The 17,083-nt window shown below is 41.7% G+C and overlaps 1 protein-coding gene across 1 annotated transcript in view; it reads right to left on the reverse strand.

Annotated features, from left to right (window-relative positions):
- LOC121876385 (histone-arginine methyltransferase CARMER-like) overlaps positions 1–17,083 on the reverse strand; it is a 73,322-nt gene that overhangs the window by 19,922 nt on the left and 36,317 nt on the right. The window contains exons 4-5 of the mRNA XM_042381458.1: positions 13,550–13,685; positions 4,096–4,165 (exon numbers count right to left, since the gene is read on the reverse strand). Of these exons, the coding sequence (XP_042237392.1) occupies positions 4,096–4,165; positions 13,550–13,685 (206 nt within the window). The remainder of the gene's footprint in view (positions 1–4,095; positions 4,166–13,549; positions 13,686–17,083) is intronic.

Below are 17,083 nucleotides of genomic sequence, written 5' to 3' on the forward strand. Positions count from 1 at the left end.
GCAGTAAGGAATAACTGGCGTATTAGGCATCAACTGCAGCTGGAACAATTCTTGTGCCAGAGCGACAGTTCAAAAGAAAGTGAAAGTGAAAGAACAAATCTACTTAGAGTGTTTAAGGTAGATCATAATACTTGAAACAGAGAGGTTACTTCTTATTTGGATGGGAAAAACAATGAAAAATTGATTCAGTTTATAAATTTGTTATTTGTAGAAAGAGCCGGGAAATACCGCAGAACTGTTTTTAAGGAAGATCAACCTGGACCTTCTGTGGCACAGAGTTTGAAGAGTTTGGACAGCAAGGGGTGAATTTGAAAAAATTTAAGAAAAGAAGGCGACATTGCACACTGTTGGTGGGCATGGTGAAGCTACTTAGTGCAGATAAGAAGAGCAACAAGTTTAATAGTGGAGTTTAGAAGCGGTGGATGAAGAAAATTATCTTCCTAACCGAAGTGTTCAATGTGGATGAAACTTCAAGGTATTCCTGGAAGAAAATGCCTAAGGACATTTATCCACCAGAGATGAAGCCTCTATACCTGGGCATAAACCCCGCGAAGGACGACTCACTCTTGCTTGGTGCCAATGCTTCAGAGAGTTCCGACTGAAACCCCACTTACGCTGTCTACCACTCTGAGAACCCCAGGGTGTTCAAGCAACAAAAGGTGATAAGAGGACATCTTGGAGTTTATTATTGGAGACCAACCGTAAGGCATGGGTAACAAGACAGCTCTTTAATGAATGGGCTGTTGAGGTGTTTTTGCCCTTCTGTGAAGAGCTACTAAACACCAATAAGCACCCTTTAAAGAGCTCTTCTCCTCATAGCTAAATACCCTAATTCATGACCCTGAACTTGCCAACACACTTTTGGAGGCTCAACGACTTTAATAAAGTGTTATTTTTTGCCTCCCAACACTACTTCAATTATGCAGCCAATGGATAGAATACGATCTAGCCAACTTTGAAACTTTGTACATGAGGAAAATGTTTCGGAGTAGTGTTATCAGGCAATTCCACTGATCTCAATTCTTACTGGCACAGTTCTGGAAGACACAATTCAACATCCTGGAAATTTCCATTGGTGTGTCCTCCTTAGAAAGAAGTCCTCCATTAGATCCCTCAATTCTGCATGGAAAGAGCTGTGGCCATCAGCAGTCCATGATTTTGGTTTGAGGAAAGCGAGGTTGGACAGGAGATTGTTGTCCGTGGTCAGTCATTAGACTCAAAATTGGAGGAGAGGATGATGTGGAAGAAACTTGATGTCTCGCGAGAACTTGCTCTGAAGACTTGCAACAACTGGATGAGATGTTAAAGCTGACAGTGGTGAGGAGAAAGGAGAAGTGATGACCATATATATTCCCCATTTGAAGGATGTTGTTTACACTGAGGAGATGTTCGAGGAAACTGGCATCAAAACTGATGTGGAAACAACAGAAATCTGAGCGTAGTGTTGAGGACAAAGTGGTCTCCTTCGAAATGATTAATGATGAGGAGAATGCTTACGGCAAACCTGACAGTTTCTTTGCAAGGCAGTGGGAAAGGATGCAGCTCAGCGCTACTTTAAAAAAGGAGAGAGGATTTTTCCCTGCTCACAGAATCTCTGTGCATTCGAGAGAGGGTTCCTGACATTTTTCATGGAAGGTGACTCACCTTCAAAACAGTAAAAGATGGCACATACTCCCACACCCTTCCTTCTCTTTCATCCTTCTCCTCCTCACCTCGCCTTCTCTTCGCCTTCTATCCACCTCCCCACTTCAAATTCATCAGCATCATCAATAAAGGCGCTTATACACACACCTCAAAGTAAGTGTACTTTGCTGCATTTTTTTTTACTTTATGTAATTTTCAGTGAGCTGGAACCAATTACCCAAAATCCCATTGAAACAATGGTTTCAAGTTAACGAAATTTCGGGTAAATGAACGACCTTCTGGAACGAATTGTGTTCGTTAACCGAGGGACCACTGTATTTACTCCACTGGAAACGAATGTAAACATAGAACTGATTACTGTATTGGCAGACTAGCCGATCAGCTGATGCGCACAACAAAACGGGTTTGTCGTAAGGATTTTGTTAATCAGAGTTTTGTATGTTAACCGAACTGAAAATTCTTATGGGAGGTAATTTGTTTACCAAAATTTCGTTAATCGAACCGTTCGTTAACTGAGGGAAAACTGTATTACGATCAGTACAGTAAAAGTCCAAAAATCCGGATGCCAGGAATCCGGACTTTTTGAAAACTCAAACTTTTTAAATTTAGCGGTCTTTGTGGGGTTACGTGAATGAATGGAGTTGCTTTAAAAAATTAATTTACATAATTCTAATAACACAGTATAAGTAATTGTAAATTACAGGTAGCTAATTTTGTTAGTTTGTAGTTAGCTTGAACTGAAATGTAAAATTTGAGGCACTATAAATCTTTGTGTGTATGTGTGATGAGTGAATGCCACAGCTGCACAGTGACAACAAACCAACCACACGATCTCCACTTTAAAACAAGCAATCAAACTGACAACGATGTAATTTTGAGTCCTACTCTTTCCATGTACAGAGTACAGGCCCATAATAATGGCCCCTAAAGTAGATAAACTTTAATGTGTGAAGAGAAAGAAGAACACATTGAAATTGAGTGACAAACTTGAAATAATTAAGAAACTAGAACGTGGTGTGAGCAATGCTGTTCTAATGGAAACATACGACATTGGAAAGTTTACAATTTATGATATAAAAAGGCAAAGAATAAAATTCTAGAATTCACAGCTTCTTCTGAGCCTTACATTAAAATTGCTGAAAGAAAAAGTTTACATTGGCCCAAATTAGAAAATCTTGATAAAGTGTTGCACCTAATGGTTTTTGTATAAACGATCAAAAGGTATGGCAATTTCTGGGTCGATACTTATTGCCAAAGCAAAGTCTTAAGGAGCAAATGAACATCGAATCAGAGTGCACATTTAGTGATGGATGGCTTAGGAATTTCAAGACTCATCATGGTATTAGACAGTTTGTTTACATTTTTGTCTAGTGTTGACTTTGTTTCTTTAAAACTGCTCGTTTTGATAAATGAAGCATGCTTTATTTGCTAATGAATAAACTATCAAAATGTACCTGTTCATCTCATCCTTATTCCTCCTTAAATTTTAGTTTTAAAAGTACTGCCTGAGAATCCGGAAAATCCGAAAATCCGGACCTACCCAATCCCCAAGCAGTCCGGATTTTTGGACTTCTACTGTAAATATATGTATTACTGGCCATCCCGGACACAAAGGCAAGCAGAAAATGGCCGCTAAGTGTGAAAGTGACCATGAGTGCTAGCCGTCAAAACAACACCGTCCCTTTAGCTCCCTCCCCACTGTGGCCACAGGGAAGTTTCTAGAGGGTCAATATATAAGGTTTCTTACTTATTTATAATTGTTTTATCATTTAAAAAGGTTAAAATTATTTTGGAAAAGTTGATTTTTCTTGATTTACCTCAGTGGGGGATACAGCCAGTGGCACCCTAGCCCGGGGAGTAGGGGTTAATACCTGTACCCTTCACATACAATACAGTTTAGTAATAGGTATATAACTCATAAGTAAAAAATTTCATTCAAGACATCTTCAGGTCATAAGACCCACTAATGCCCCACCTAATAATGGGTGACCTGACATTGCATCAGGTCAGGTTAGTTACATGACCCAATAATCTCCCACCCAACAATGGGTGACCTGACATTACATCAGGTCAGGTTAGTAACATGACCCAATAACTTTAGCCAAATGCATTGGATTGACCTTACAGGTAACTCAGAATCACAGGATTTTCTTGAAACAGTTGAGGACTGTTTCCTAAGACAACATATAACCGAACCCACCTGGGGTAACAATATACTCGATTTAGTTCTGTCAAACAGAAAAAACCTCATTAGCAATGTCGAGGTAGGGAATGAACTTGACAACAGCGATCACAAAGAAATAAAATTTCAATTAAATTTAATGGCAGATGCAAGGAAAATTCTATTAAAGTCCCAGATTTCAGAAGGGCAAACTTTGATAGGTTGAAAAGGCAGCTGAGAGAAGGGGTATCACGTTTGGGGATGGATTATACCTCTCACAATGTACTCACAGAGGGTGAGCTCACTTTATCTGGAGACCTGACAATGATATCATCACAAAACATGATGGTTGAGGATGACCTAATCATAAAAACCTGAGGTTTACAAGTTCCACAACAATTTAAATAATGAGTTACTTAATGCACAAAGGCAGAACATATTATACAGAAAACTCAGATCAAACAACAATGACCCTAAATGGATTAACAATTATTTAAAGAATATAATTGGACAAAGGAGGGCTATAGGTAGGAGAATAAATCGTGGTGAAGTTTCCCTCCGAGATTATTATAAGGTATTCGCCGGTAGGGTTAAGACTGAGATAAGAAAAGCAAAGAGGAATAATGAACTGAAGGTAGCAAGGAAGCAAAGTCAAACCCCAAGGGATTCTATCAAATGTATCAAACTAAAAACACGGAGAAAAGATTGGACCAATACAGTCGGATACCGGTGAGATAATTGATAACAACAGAGAAATGAGCAATAATCTGAATACAGTAATATTCCCGATTTACGCGGTCAATTGAACCCAAGGAGTAGTGCGTAAAACGAGAACTGCGTAAATGGAATAACAGAACATATGGGATTAATTGAAATAGAGACTGGGCCGACTCCCACACTCCACTTTTTCCGACATAATACCTACGCTAGTAAAAATAACATCATAATTTTATGATGGTATGCAAACACAATTAATATTTAAGAGAAATACAGTCACCAGGTTAATGTCCATTCAAATAATGGACTCAACCTCTCCTCTTCCCACGCTGGCTCCTCCTCTCTGAGAAATGTTTGGGTGAAAACACTAGATTTTAAGGTATAGTAATAAATAATACCTAAGACTAAAGTTAGATAATATAATTGACATTGCTGGATTCTTGCAATGCCAGGAATATTTTGAATATAAATATATTTTATGCCCAAAAAATTTTTTTGGGCTTTGTAATCAAAATTCTTAAATTAGATCTAAAATTTGTATGTCTAATACAAATTCCATGATGTTTATATTTAAAATAATCACAATCTTATAAGAATTCCAGCAATGTAAATTATATTCTGGCCAGGTAATTTGTATGAATTTTATGAGCTAAAACAAATATCCTCAGTAAATAAAAAAATTATTATTCACCCAGATACTATCTGTCAATCAAAATACCCCACCTCTGCTCACCTCTTCCCACTATAGCTGTCCCTCCCCCCCACCTTACCTCCTAACAGAGAAATGTTTGGGAGAGAACAGTATATTTACATTTTAGTAATAAATAATACTCTCAGACTAAAGTTAGGATAATATAATTGACATTTCTGGATTCCTTGCAGGTCAGGAATATTTTGAATGTAAACTTATATATTTTGCATAAAAGATAAAATATTTGCTTTCATAAGTCTTAAATTACATCTAAAATTTGTATGTCTAATGCAAATGTTAAGATGTTAAGGATTCCAGCAATGCAAATTATATATTTTGAGCTAAAAACATATATATCTTCAGTAAATAAACAAATTATACTTAACCCTCGAAATGAGTAAATTCACCGCAGAATCGGGCATTCTGGTTCTGACAAGGTACAGCGTAAATGACCAAATGCGTAAACGAGAACCGCGTAAATCGAGGTTCAACTGTAAATATTTTTCAACAGTTTTTACCACCGAAAATTAGAACGACAACCCGAGGCACCGACTATATACAGAGATAGAGAAGAAAATAAATTAAGCGAGATAGTAGTGACTAGTGACGATGTTAGTAAGCCTAATAAGTCACCAGGTCCCGATGAGATATTTGCCAGAGTATTAAAGAAATGTAAGGAAGAGCTTAGTATGCCCTTAACAAAGTTGTTTAACATGTCCTAAAACGGTGTAGTACCAGAATCCTGGAGGATAGCGAATGTAATACCGATTTTCAAGAAGGAATATAGATCCCTTTCCTCTAACTACCGACCAATCAGTCTAACATCAATTGTAGGCAAATTACTGGAAGCAATCATTTCAAACACTATTCAAAATCACCTGGAGAAGCACAAGTTGATCAATGATTCTAACATGGCTTCATAGCGGGCATTCATATCTAACTAATCCATTAACATTCTTTTCATCTGTTTTTGAATCAGTGGAAGAGGGGCACAATTATGATGTGGTATATCTCGACTTTAGCAAAACCTTCGACAGAGTCCCCACTAAAGACTAATAAGAAAAGTGGAGGCTCATGGCATTAAAGGAGATATTCTAAAATGGATTAGGGCGTGTTTACAGGACAGGAAACAGTGAGTGAGCATTAACGGCACTAAATCCGATTGGAGCAATGTTACTAGTGGAGTTCCCCAAGGCTCAGTACTTGGACCATTATTATTTATTATATACATAAACGACATAGATATCGGCGTAGACAGCAACATAAGTAAATTTGCTGATGACACTAAAATAGGGCGTGAAATTAAATCTGACGAGGACTCCACAAATCTACAGGAAGATCTAAAAAAAAAAATTAATGGTCTGAAAAATGGCAGATGAAATTCAATGTGGACAAATATAAAGTAAACCCTGTACTCAGTATAGGAGATGTAAACAGGGAAACCAAATACCAGATGAAAACAATATTGAGAAATCCTACTGCGAGAAAGATTTAGGAGTAATGATAAGTAGGAATCTTAAGCCAAGTAAACAATGTTTATTTGCCTGAAACAAGGCTACTAAAGTACTTGGGTTCATACAAAGGAGTGTTAGTTACAAGACTAGCAACTTCATCCTAAAACTATATCTTGCGCCAGTGAGATTTCACTTAGATTATGCAGTTCAATTCTGGTCAATCAGATACAGAATGGATAAAGAATCCTTGGAAAGAATTCAGAGGAGAATGACGAGGCTAATCCTGGGCAATGGGAACCTTGAGTACAGAGTCAGGTTAAAGCATCTTAATTTGGCACCTCGAGAGACGTAGAGTGAGGGGCGACATGATAGAGGTGTATAAATGGAAGTCAGGGATGAACAAAGGAACATTACAAAGGTACTCAAACTATCCAACCAGGAGCGAACTCGCAACAATGGTTTTAAATTAGACAAATTAAGCATCAAAATGAAGAGGAATACAGAGACTGTTTTACAACCTTATCAAGTAATCTATAAAGAACTATAAAATAAAGCCAAACAATTGTCTATAACAATGTTTTTAACGCCTCCCCCTCCTGACCAACAAGCCCGGCGTCGTCTGCCTCACTCACACCATTACTGAGGTTAATATTACACTTATGACTGGAATTATATATTATTTGCCAGTCATAAGTTTGTTACAGAAAAACCTAATATTCAGTATGTATGATTGTCAGGTGTGTGTGTGTGTGTTGAGCTTGTTTCACTGACAGTGTTGTGTGTCAGGTGTGCGTTGAGCCTATTTCACTCACCGTGTTGTGTGTCAGGTGTGTATTGAGCTTGTTTCACTGACAGTGTTTTGTGTCAGGTGTGCGTTGAGCCTATTTCACTCAGTATTGCGTGTCAGGTGTGTGTTGAGCTTATTTCACTCACAGTGTTGAAAGGCGTCAGGTGTGTATTGAGCTTGTTTCACTGAGTGTTGTGTGTCAGGTGTGCGTTGAGCCTATTTCACTCACCGTGTTGTGTGTCAGGTGTGTATTGAGCTTGTTTCACTCACAGTGTTGTGTCAGGTGTGTGTTGAGCTTGTTTCACTCCAGTGTTGTGTCAGGTGTGTGTTGAGCTTGTTTCACTCACAGTGTTGTGCGTCAGGTGTGTATTGAGCTTGTTTCACCGAAGGTTGTGGTCAGGTGTGCGTTGAGCCTACTTCACTCACCGTGTTGTGTGTCAGGTGTGTATTGAGCTTGTATCTCACAGTGTTGTGTCAGGTGTGTGTGAGCTTGTTTCACTCCAGTGTTTGTGTCAGGTGTGTGTTGAGCTTGTTTCACTCAGTGTTGTGTCAGGTGTGTGTTGAGCTTGTTTCACTCCCAGTGTTGTGTCAGGTGTGTGTTGAGCTTGTTTCACTCCCAGTGTTGTGTGTCAGAGTGGTGTGTGTGTGTGTGATGACCATGTTTCACTCAGTGTTGTGTGTCAGGTGTGTGTTGAGCTTGTTTCACTCACAGAGTTGTGTCAGGTGTGTGTGTGTGTGAGGATGCCCATGTTTCACTCAGTGTTGTGTGTCAGGTGTGTGTTGGCTTGTTTCACTCACAGTGTTGTGTCAGGTGTGTGTGTGTGTGTGTGTGTGTGTGTGTGTTGAGCTTGTTTCACTCAGTGTTGTGTGTCAGGTGTGTGTATGTGTGTCTTGAGCTTGTTTCACTCCCAGTGTTGTGTGTCAGATGTGTCTGTGTGTCTTGAGCTTGTTTCACTCAGTGTTGTGTGTCAGGTGTGTGTGTGTGTCTTGGTGTTTCACTCAGTGTTGTGTGTCAGGTGTGTGTGTCTTGGCTTGTTTCACTCCCAGTGTTGTGTGTCAGGTGTGTGTGTGTGTCTTGGCGTGTTTCACTCAGTGTTGTGTGTCAGGTGTGTGTGTGTGTGTGTCTTGAGCTTGTTTCACTCCAGTGTTGTGTGTCAGGTGTGTGTGTGTGTCTTGAGCTTGTTTCACTCAGTGTTGTGTGTCAGGTGTGTGTATGTGTCTTGAGCTTGTTTCACTCAGTGTTGTGTGTCAGGGTGTGTGTGTGTCTTGAGCTTGTTTCACTCAGTGTTGTGTGTCAGGTTGTGTGTGTGTGTCTTGAGCTTCTTTCACTCAGTGTTGTGTGTCAGGTGTGTGTGTGTGTGTCTTGGCTTGTTTCACTCCCAGTGTTGTGTGTCAGGTGTGTGTATGTGTGTCTTGAGCTTGTTTCACTCCCAGTGTTGTGTGTCAGGTGTGTGTATGTGTCTTGAGCTTGTTTCACTCAGTGTTGTGTGTCAGGTGTGTGTGTGTGTGTCTTGAGCTTGTTTCACTCCCAGTGTTGTGTGTCAGGTGTGTGTGTGTGTCTTGAGCTTGTTTCACTCAGTGTTGTGTGTCAGGTGTGTGTGTGTGTGTCTTGAGCTTGTTTCACTCAGTGCTGTGTCAGGTGTGTGTGTGTGTGTGTGTGTGTCTTGAGCTTGTTTCACTCAGTGCTGTGTGTCAGGTGTGTGTATGTGTGTCTTGAGCTTGTTTCACTCAGTGTTGTGTGTCAGGTGTGTGTGTGTGTCTTGAGCTTGTTTCACTCAGTGTTGTGTGTCAGGTGTGTGTGTGTGTGTCTTGAGCTTGTTTCACCTCAGTGCTGTGTGTCAGGTGTGTGTGTATGTGTGTCTTGAGCTTGTTTCACTCAGTGTTGTGTGTCAGGTGTGTGTGTGTGTGTGTCTTGAGCTTGTTTCACTCAGTGCTGTGTGTCAGGTGTGTGTGTGTGTGTGTGTCTTGAGCTTGTTTCACTCAGTGTTGTGTGTCAGGTGTGTGTGTGTGTGTCTTGAGCTTGTTTCACTCAGTGCTGTGTGTCAGGTGTGTGTATGTGTGTGTCTTGAGCTTGTTTCACTCAGTGCTGTGTGTTAGGTGTGTGTGTGTGTGTTGAGCTTGTTTCACTCAGTGCTGTGTGTCAGGTGTGTGTGTGTGTCTTGAGCTTGTTTCACTCAGTGTTGTGTGTCAGGTGTGTGTGTGTGTGTCTTGAGCTTGTTTCCTCAGTGCTGTGTCAGGTGTGTATATGTGTGTCTTGAGCTTGTTTCACTCAGTGTTGTGTGTCAGTGTGTGTGTCTTGAGCTTGTTTCACTCCCAGTGTTGTGTGTCAGGTGTGTGTGTGTGTGTCTTGAGCTTGTTTCACTCACAGTGCTGTGTGTCAGATGTGTGTGTGTGTGTCTTGAGCTTGTTTCCTCAGATGTTGTGTGTCAGGATGTGTGTGTGTGTGTGAGCTTGTTTCACTCCAGTGTTGTGTGTCAGGTGTGTGTGTGTATCTTGAGCTTGTTTCACTCCACAGTGCTGTGTGTCAGATGTGTGTCTGTGTGTCTTGAGCTTGTTTCACTCACAGTGTTGTGTGTCAGGTGTGTGTGTGTGTGTCTTGAGCTTGTTTCACTCACAGTGCTGTGTGTCAGGGTGTGTGTGTGTGTCTTGAGCTTGTTTCACTCAGTGCTGTGTGTCAGGTGTGTGTGTGTGTGTCTTGAGCTTGTTTCACTCAGTGTTGTGTGTCAGGTGTGTGTGTGTGTCTTGAGCTTGTTTCACTCACAGTGCTGTGTGTCAGGTGTGTGTGTGTGTGTCTTGAGCTTCTTTCACTCCCAGTGTTGTGTGTGGTGTGTGTGTGTGTGTCTTGAGCTTCTTTCACTCACAGTGCTGTGTGTCAGGTGTGTGTGTGTGTGTCTTGAGCTTGTTTCACTCAGTGCTGTGTGTCAGGTGTGTGTGTGTGTCTTGAGCTTGTTTCACTCAGTGTTGTGTGTCAGGTGTGTGTGTGTGTGTGTCTTGAGCTTGTTTCACTCCCAGTGTTGTGTGTCAGGTGTGTGTGTGTGTGTGTGTCTTGAGCTTGTTTCACCTACAGTGCTGTGTGTCAGGTGTGTGTGTGTGTGTCTTGAGCTTGTTTCACTCACAGTGTTGTGTGTCAGGTGTGTGTGTGTGTTGAGCTTGTTTCACTCAGTGTTGTGTGTCAGGTGTGTGTGTGTTGAGCTTGTTTCATTCACATGTTGTGTCAGGTGTGTGTGTGTGTGTGTGTGTGTTAAGCTTGTTCCACTCACAGTGTTGTATGTCAGGTGTGTGTGTGTGTGTGTCTCTTGAGCTTGTTTCACTTGCAGTGTGTGTCAGGTGTGTGTGTTGAGCTTGTTTCATTGCAGAGAGTTGTGTGGCAGGTGTGTGTGTGTGTGTTGAGCCTTGTTTCACTCAGTGTTGTGTGTGTGTGTGTGTGTGTGTTGAGCTTGTTTCACTCAGTGTTGTGTGTGTGTGTGTGTGTGTGTGTTGATCATTCACAGTGTTGTGTGTGTTGATGGCACAGTGGTGGTGGCAGCGTGGCCACTACTGTTAACTCCCCCAACATCATGGCACAGTGGTGGTGGCAGCGTGGCCACTACTGTTAACTCCCCCAACATCATGGCACAGTGGTGGTGGCAGCTGCCACTACTGTTACCTCCCCCAACATCATGGCACAGTGGTGGTGCGCGGGCCACTGTTAACTCCCCCAACATCATGGCACAGTGGTGGTGTGGCAGGGCTACTACTGTTACCTCCCCCAACATCATGGCACAGAGGTGGCAGCATGGCCACTACTGTTAACTCCCCAACATCATGGCACAGTGGTGGTGGCAGCGTGGCCACTACTATTACCCTCCCCAACATCATGGCACAGTGGTGGTGGCGGCCACTACTGTTAACTCCCCCAACATCATGGCACAGTGGTGGTGGCAGCATGGCCACTACTGTTAACTCCCCAACATCATAGCACAGTGGTGGTGGCAGCGCACACTGTTAACTCTCCCAACATCATGGCACAGTGGTGGTGGCAGCGTGGCCACTACTGTTAACCCCCAACATCATGACACAGAGGTTGGCAGCGTGGCCTACATGTTAACCCCCCCAACATCATGGCACAGTGGTGGTGGCAGCGCCACTACCTGTTAACCCCCCAACATCATCCCACAGTGGTGGTGGCAGCATGGCCACTACTGTTAACTCCCCAACATCATCCCACAGTGGTGGTGGTGGCAGCGTACACTACTGTTAACTCCCAACATCATCCCACAGTGGTGGTGGCATGGCCACTACTGTTAACTCCCCAACATCATCCCACAGTGGTGGTGGCAGCGTGCCACTACTGTTACCCCCAACATCATCCCACAGTGGTGGTTGGCAGCATGGCCACTACTGTTACCCCCCAACATCATGGCACAGTGGTGGTGGCAGCGTGGCCACTACTGTTAACTCCCCAACATCATCCCACAGTGGTGGTGGCAGCATGGCCACTACTGTTACCTCCCAACATCATGGCACAGTGGTGGTGGCAGCACTACTACTGTTACCTCCCCAACATCATGGCACAGTGGTGGTGGCAGCGCCACTACTGTTACTCCCCAACATCATGGCACAGTGGTGGTGGCAGCTGCCACTACTGTTACCTCCCCAACATCATGGCACAGTGGTGGTGGCAGCAGGCCACTACTGGTACCTCCCCCAACATCATGGCACAGTGGTGGTGGCAGTGCACTACTGTTACCTCACCCAACATCATGGCACAGTGGTGGTGGCAGCATGGCCACTACTGGTACTCCCCAACATCATGGCACAGTGGTGGTGGCAGCATGGCCACTACTGTTACCTCCCCAACATCGGCACAGTGGTGGTGGCAGCGTGCACACTACTGTTAACCCCCAACATCATGGCACAGTGTTGGCAGCATGGCCACTACTGTTACCTCACCCAACATCATGGCACAGTGGTGGTGGCAGTGTGGCCACTACTGTTACCTCCCCCAACATCATGGCACAGTGGTGGTGGCAGCATGGCCACTACTGTTACCTCCCCCAACATCATGGCACAGTGGTGGTGGCAGCGTGGCCACTACTGTTAACTCCCCCAACATCATGGCACAGTGGTGGTGGCAGCGTGGCCACTACTGTTAACTACACCAATATCACACCACATTTACTTGCTTTTCATTTAACACAACTGTATAAAGTAACTGTACAAACCTGTGTTGTATTTACAGAGCTTAAATAAAGTTTTTTATTTTTGGTCCCTAATTTATGTTACTGTACAGTGTAATATTAATGACAGGATGCATAATTATTACACAATGTTATTCATGAAATTCTACATTTGTGTGTGTCCCAGGAACCTATCCCTTGTGAAGGCTGAGGTACTAGTGTATTCACAATGTTGTTGAAAATTGTCAAATTGCCACTAATCTTGTAAATACAGTCGTGTTGCATATTAGACGGCAATACGTTCTGAAGAGGGCATGTAAAGTCAAAGACGTGTAGTCAAAATTACCATTGAAAATGCCACAAATAGATGGTTATATACAGGGTATCCATAAATGATTACCCTAAATACAGTATGCTCTCATGCTTTAATCAGGATTATCATTTATGGACACCCTGTATACCTGACAGTGGTGCATCTGGTGACTGGGCTGGTTAGGTCTATTTCAGTATAAATGTGCACCACACACAGTACAGTATGTGCCAAAAACATTATACAATAATTATCATAAGGTCAAAAACATAAAGGGAATTAATCATAGTGTGTAGAAGCAAACACTGAGGGAGAGAGCTACAGCTGGTGTTTCCTCACTCACTGCTCGCCTCTCTCCTGTTAAATAACAACGCAGTATTTTTTTTATTTACCTTTTTATTCCTCACATTCTTCCACTCACATACCTCCAATCCATTACAATACTGTACTCTAATGTAGCTCAGAAAGAAAAAAATATAATATAAAGAAAATGAAGAGCCTGGTAGAGAAGTGAACATGTGTGGAGGAAGTTTGTATCACAGGGGACACCTCTATATTAACTGTCAACAAATGAAGAACTTTTAAGTTAACTAAAAACTAAAAAATAAGAAAAAAAAATGTTTTACCTGATACCAGTGAGTGAGGGGTTCTGTGGGAGCAGTTGAGAGCCAGACCGTCTGTGATGAGCCGAGGAAAGCCACGTCGAACCAGAAGGCCAACCCATAGTACAAGACTTTAAGATGTGGAACTCCAGCGGGATAACTGACAAGGGAGAGAATAATACAGTATATTACAGCAGTCATTTACCTTCCTTTATTATATAAAACAACATAGTTCTTACCTTCAGTGTACGTATAGATGGTCGGCCGATACTCAAAAAAAAAAAGTCTAGTTTGAGTTATTATCATGAAATAACTACATTATGGGACCTTTACTCCATAAGCATACTGAATATAGTCTTAGGCCAGGTAGGTGTTGGCCAACCCTTTTAAAATTGTGTTTCCATAGTAACCAAATGTGGAATTTGGGATAGTGTGAAATTCTTGAAATTGTTATATCTCTGCCACCTTTAGGCAGAATTAGATGGATTCCTGTAGTGTTTAGGGTGATGAGTCGACTGGAACCACTTTCATGACCTTCAGTTTCCAAGATCAATTGATAAGGTCAAGTTCAAAGTCATTTTTATGCCCAATAACCAAGCCAAACTGTACAGTACAGCACAGCTCCTCCCCGACTTACCCACCCACACTTTACTTAACCTGCCTCAGTTGTACCAAAATTTTTGTCAAATTACGTATTTTTGAGTCCCAACGTCAGTACACAGACAAAATTTTCGTTTGTAATTCACTTTAAAATGGCTGGGAAGCTTAAAAGTGAGAGTTTTGTGGTGCTGAGAAGAAAAAGAGACACCCATTTTAGATTTTCTATATTATTTAAGCATTTTTGACTTACGACCTGGATTTGGGTCCCTAACCCCGTCGTAAGTCGGGGAGGAGCTGTACTGGCAAACCTAAGTACACAACCCCACTTGGTTTGGTTGTTATTTATTTGAGGTTTTATGCGTGATAAAAACTAAAAGAATTTTCTCCACTTTGTAATGGGAATTCTTTTGCATATCATGGTTGCCATAGCAAACAAATCTGAAACCACCGGAAAATCTTCAATAATGGAAATCCCAATATGTCAACCATTTTTAGGTTGTATTACATTATATTGTATTACATTATGTTGTTAAGGCTTATAATAGCCTTTACAGTGGATCTCCTTCAGTGACGATTAGAATTCAAGGTCACATGGTAAGGTCAAGGTCAGGGGCATTTTCAGATCAAAATTCCGAGGTCAAGTGGTGAAAAGATGACTAAACAACCCATATTAGCACTGCTGCTTCTAAATTGACATTTAATTCATGGTTTTGAGGATCACCTTAAATAATATGGCGATGCCTTTGTGGACGGCCTCTGACTAAAACCTTTCATGAGAGGTTTTAATGTCAAGGGTTGAGGCAAAAAGATCACTGACTTACAGTTATTGTTAGAATAATGAGTTTTAAGGAATCAAGCAGTTAATAACAATCAATTCTGTCCACATTTATTGTTATTTCTCGTTACAGAAAACTTCTACATCTCTCCAGTGTAAACGAGTGCATGAAATAATGATGTTGATAAAATATTGACTTTAAGAACTGGATACAATAATAAACTTCCACTTCTAAAGACACATACAGTACAGGTGCTCCCCTACTTACAACTGCTTCAACTTACGTTCATCGGTACTTACGACCGTCGGGACATACTGTACGACCGCGGCAGTCGTGACCAAAAATATTTTCAAATGACACGCGCACTTTCTATACCGAAACGTTTCCGTCCCGAGCGAGAGCGTGGCGCGGCTTGGGTAGCCACGTGGGTACATTCACTCAGTGGAGCGCTTAGTTGGTGTTTGGCTATAGTATCCTATACTGATCGCACTGTGAACTTTCGTTATCATCGTATTTAATTGACTTTATAATGACTGGAAAGCGTAAAAGTGAGAGTGCTCGTGGTGCTCCAAAGAAAAGGAGACAGGCAATTACTTTTGAGATGCAGCATGAGAATGGGAAAAGTGTAGCAACAATCTCACGCGACCTAGGTTTCTCATACTCGACTATATCCACTATTCTGAAGGACAAGGAACGTATTCGTGATGTAGTGAAAGGAACAACACCTATAAAGGGAACTATAATTTCGAAGAAAAGACAATGTCCTATTCACGATATGGAAAAATTATTGGTGATATGGATAGAAGACCAAATACAGAAGCGTGTACTCTTAAGCCTTCTAACCATACAGGCTAAAGTAAGAAGCCTGTTCCAAAGCCTGAAGGAGCAGGCAGGAGATGAATGTGATCAAACCTTTACAGGAAGTCATGGGTGGTTTGATAGATTTAAAAAACACTACAGTCTACACAATGTTAAGGTGAGTGGAGAGGCAGCTAGTGCTGATGTTGGTGCTGCCGAAGCTTTTAAGGAGGAGTTAGATGAAGTGATTGTGGAAGGGAATTATTTGCCTGAGCAAATATTCAATGTGGATGAGACTGGATTATTGTGGAAGCCCATGCCTGAGCGGACATACATCCACAAAGAGGAGAAAACAATGCCAGGATTCAAGGCATTCAAGGGCAGAATTACACTTCTGTTGGGGGGGAATGTTGCTGGTTTCAAGCTAAAGCCTTTCATGATCTATCATTCAGAGAACCCCAGGGCTTTTAAACATGTCAGCAAGCACACACTGCCAGTGTTTTATCACAGTAATAAGAAAGCCAGGATGACCTTAGCACTGTTTGAGGATTGGTTCATGACTTGTTTCATTCCATGAGCCAAGGAGTATTGTCTGCAACAACGGATTCCATTCAAGATTTTGATGATTTTGGATAATGCTCCGGGACACCCACCACACCTGGACGACATGCACCCTGATGTTAAGGTAGTGTACATTCCACCTAACACTACCTCTGTCATCCAACCCATGGATCAAGGTACTATTGCTGCCTTTAAAGCATATTATTTACGTACGACCTTCGCTCGGGCTGTTGCTGCTACTGAAGGCGAGAAAACGCTCAGAGTTTTGGAAGGAGTACAACGTTTTTTCATGTATAAAGAACATTAGTGCAGCATGGGATCAGGTTACAAAACATTGCATGAATGGAATATGGAAGAAAATCCTGAAAAGAGATGTGAACAGTTTCAAAGGATTTAATGAAAATGAAATTATTTTGGATATTAGTAACAAGATAGTGGAGTTAGGTAAACAGCTGGAGTTAGAAATTGATAATGAAGATGTTGGAGAGTTGGCTGAAAGTGCAGCAGAAGAGCTCAGTAATGAGGATCTTATTGAACTAGATGCACAGAAAATTGCAGAGGAAGAAGAGAGACAAAATGTAGAGGAAGAACCTGCACCCCCCAAAAAGTTTTCAGTGAAACAAATGGCTGAGGCATTTGCTACAATTAATAAAGGAATGCAAATATTTGATGGCATGGATCAAAATGATGAGCGTTATGTCAAAGTTGACAGAATGATCCAAGATGCACTTGCTTGCTACAGAGAAATTTATAATGAAAAGAAAAAACAAACTGTGCGGTTTAAATTGGACATCTATTTTAAGAAGTCCCCCAGTGCTGTCTC

The sequence above is a fragment of the Homarus americanus genome, unplaced genomic scaffold, assembly GCF_018991925.1.
Source record: "Homarus americanus isolate GMGI-L3 unplaced genomic scaffold, GMGI_Hamer_2.0 scaffold34921, whole genome shotgun sequence".
NCBI lineage: Eukaryota > Metazoa > Arthropoda > Malacostraca > Decapoda > Nephropidae > Homarus > Homarus americanus.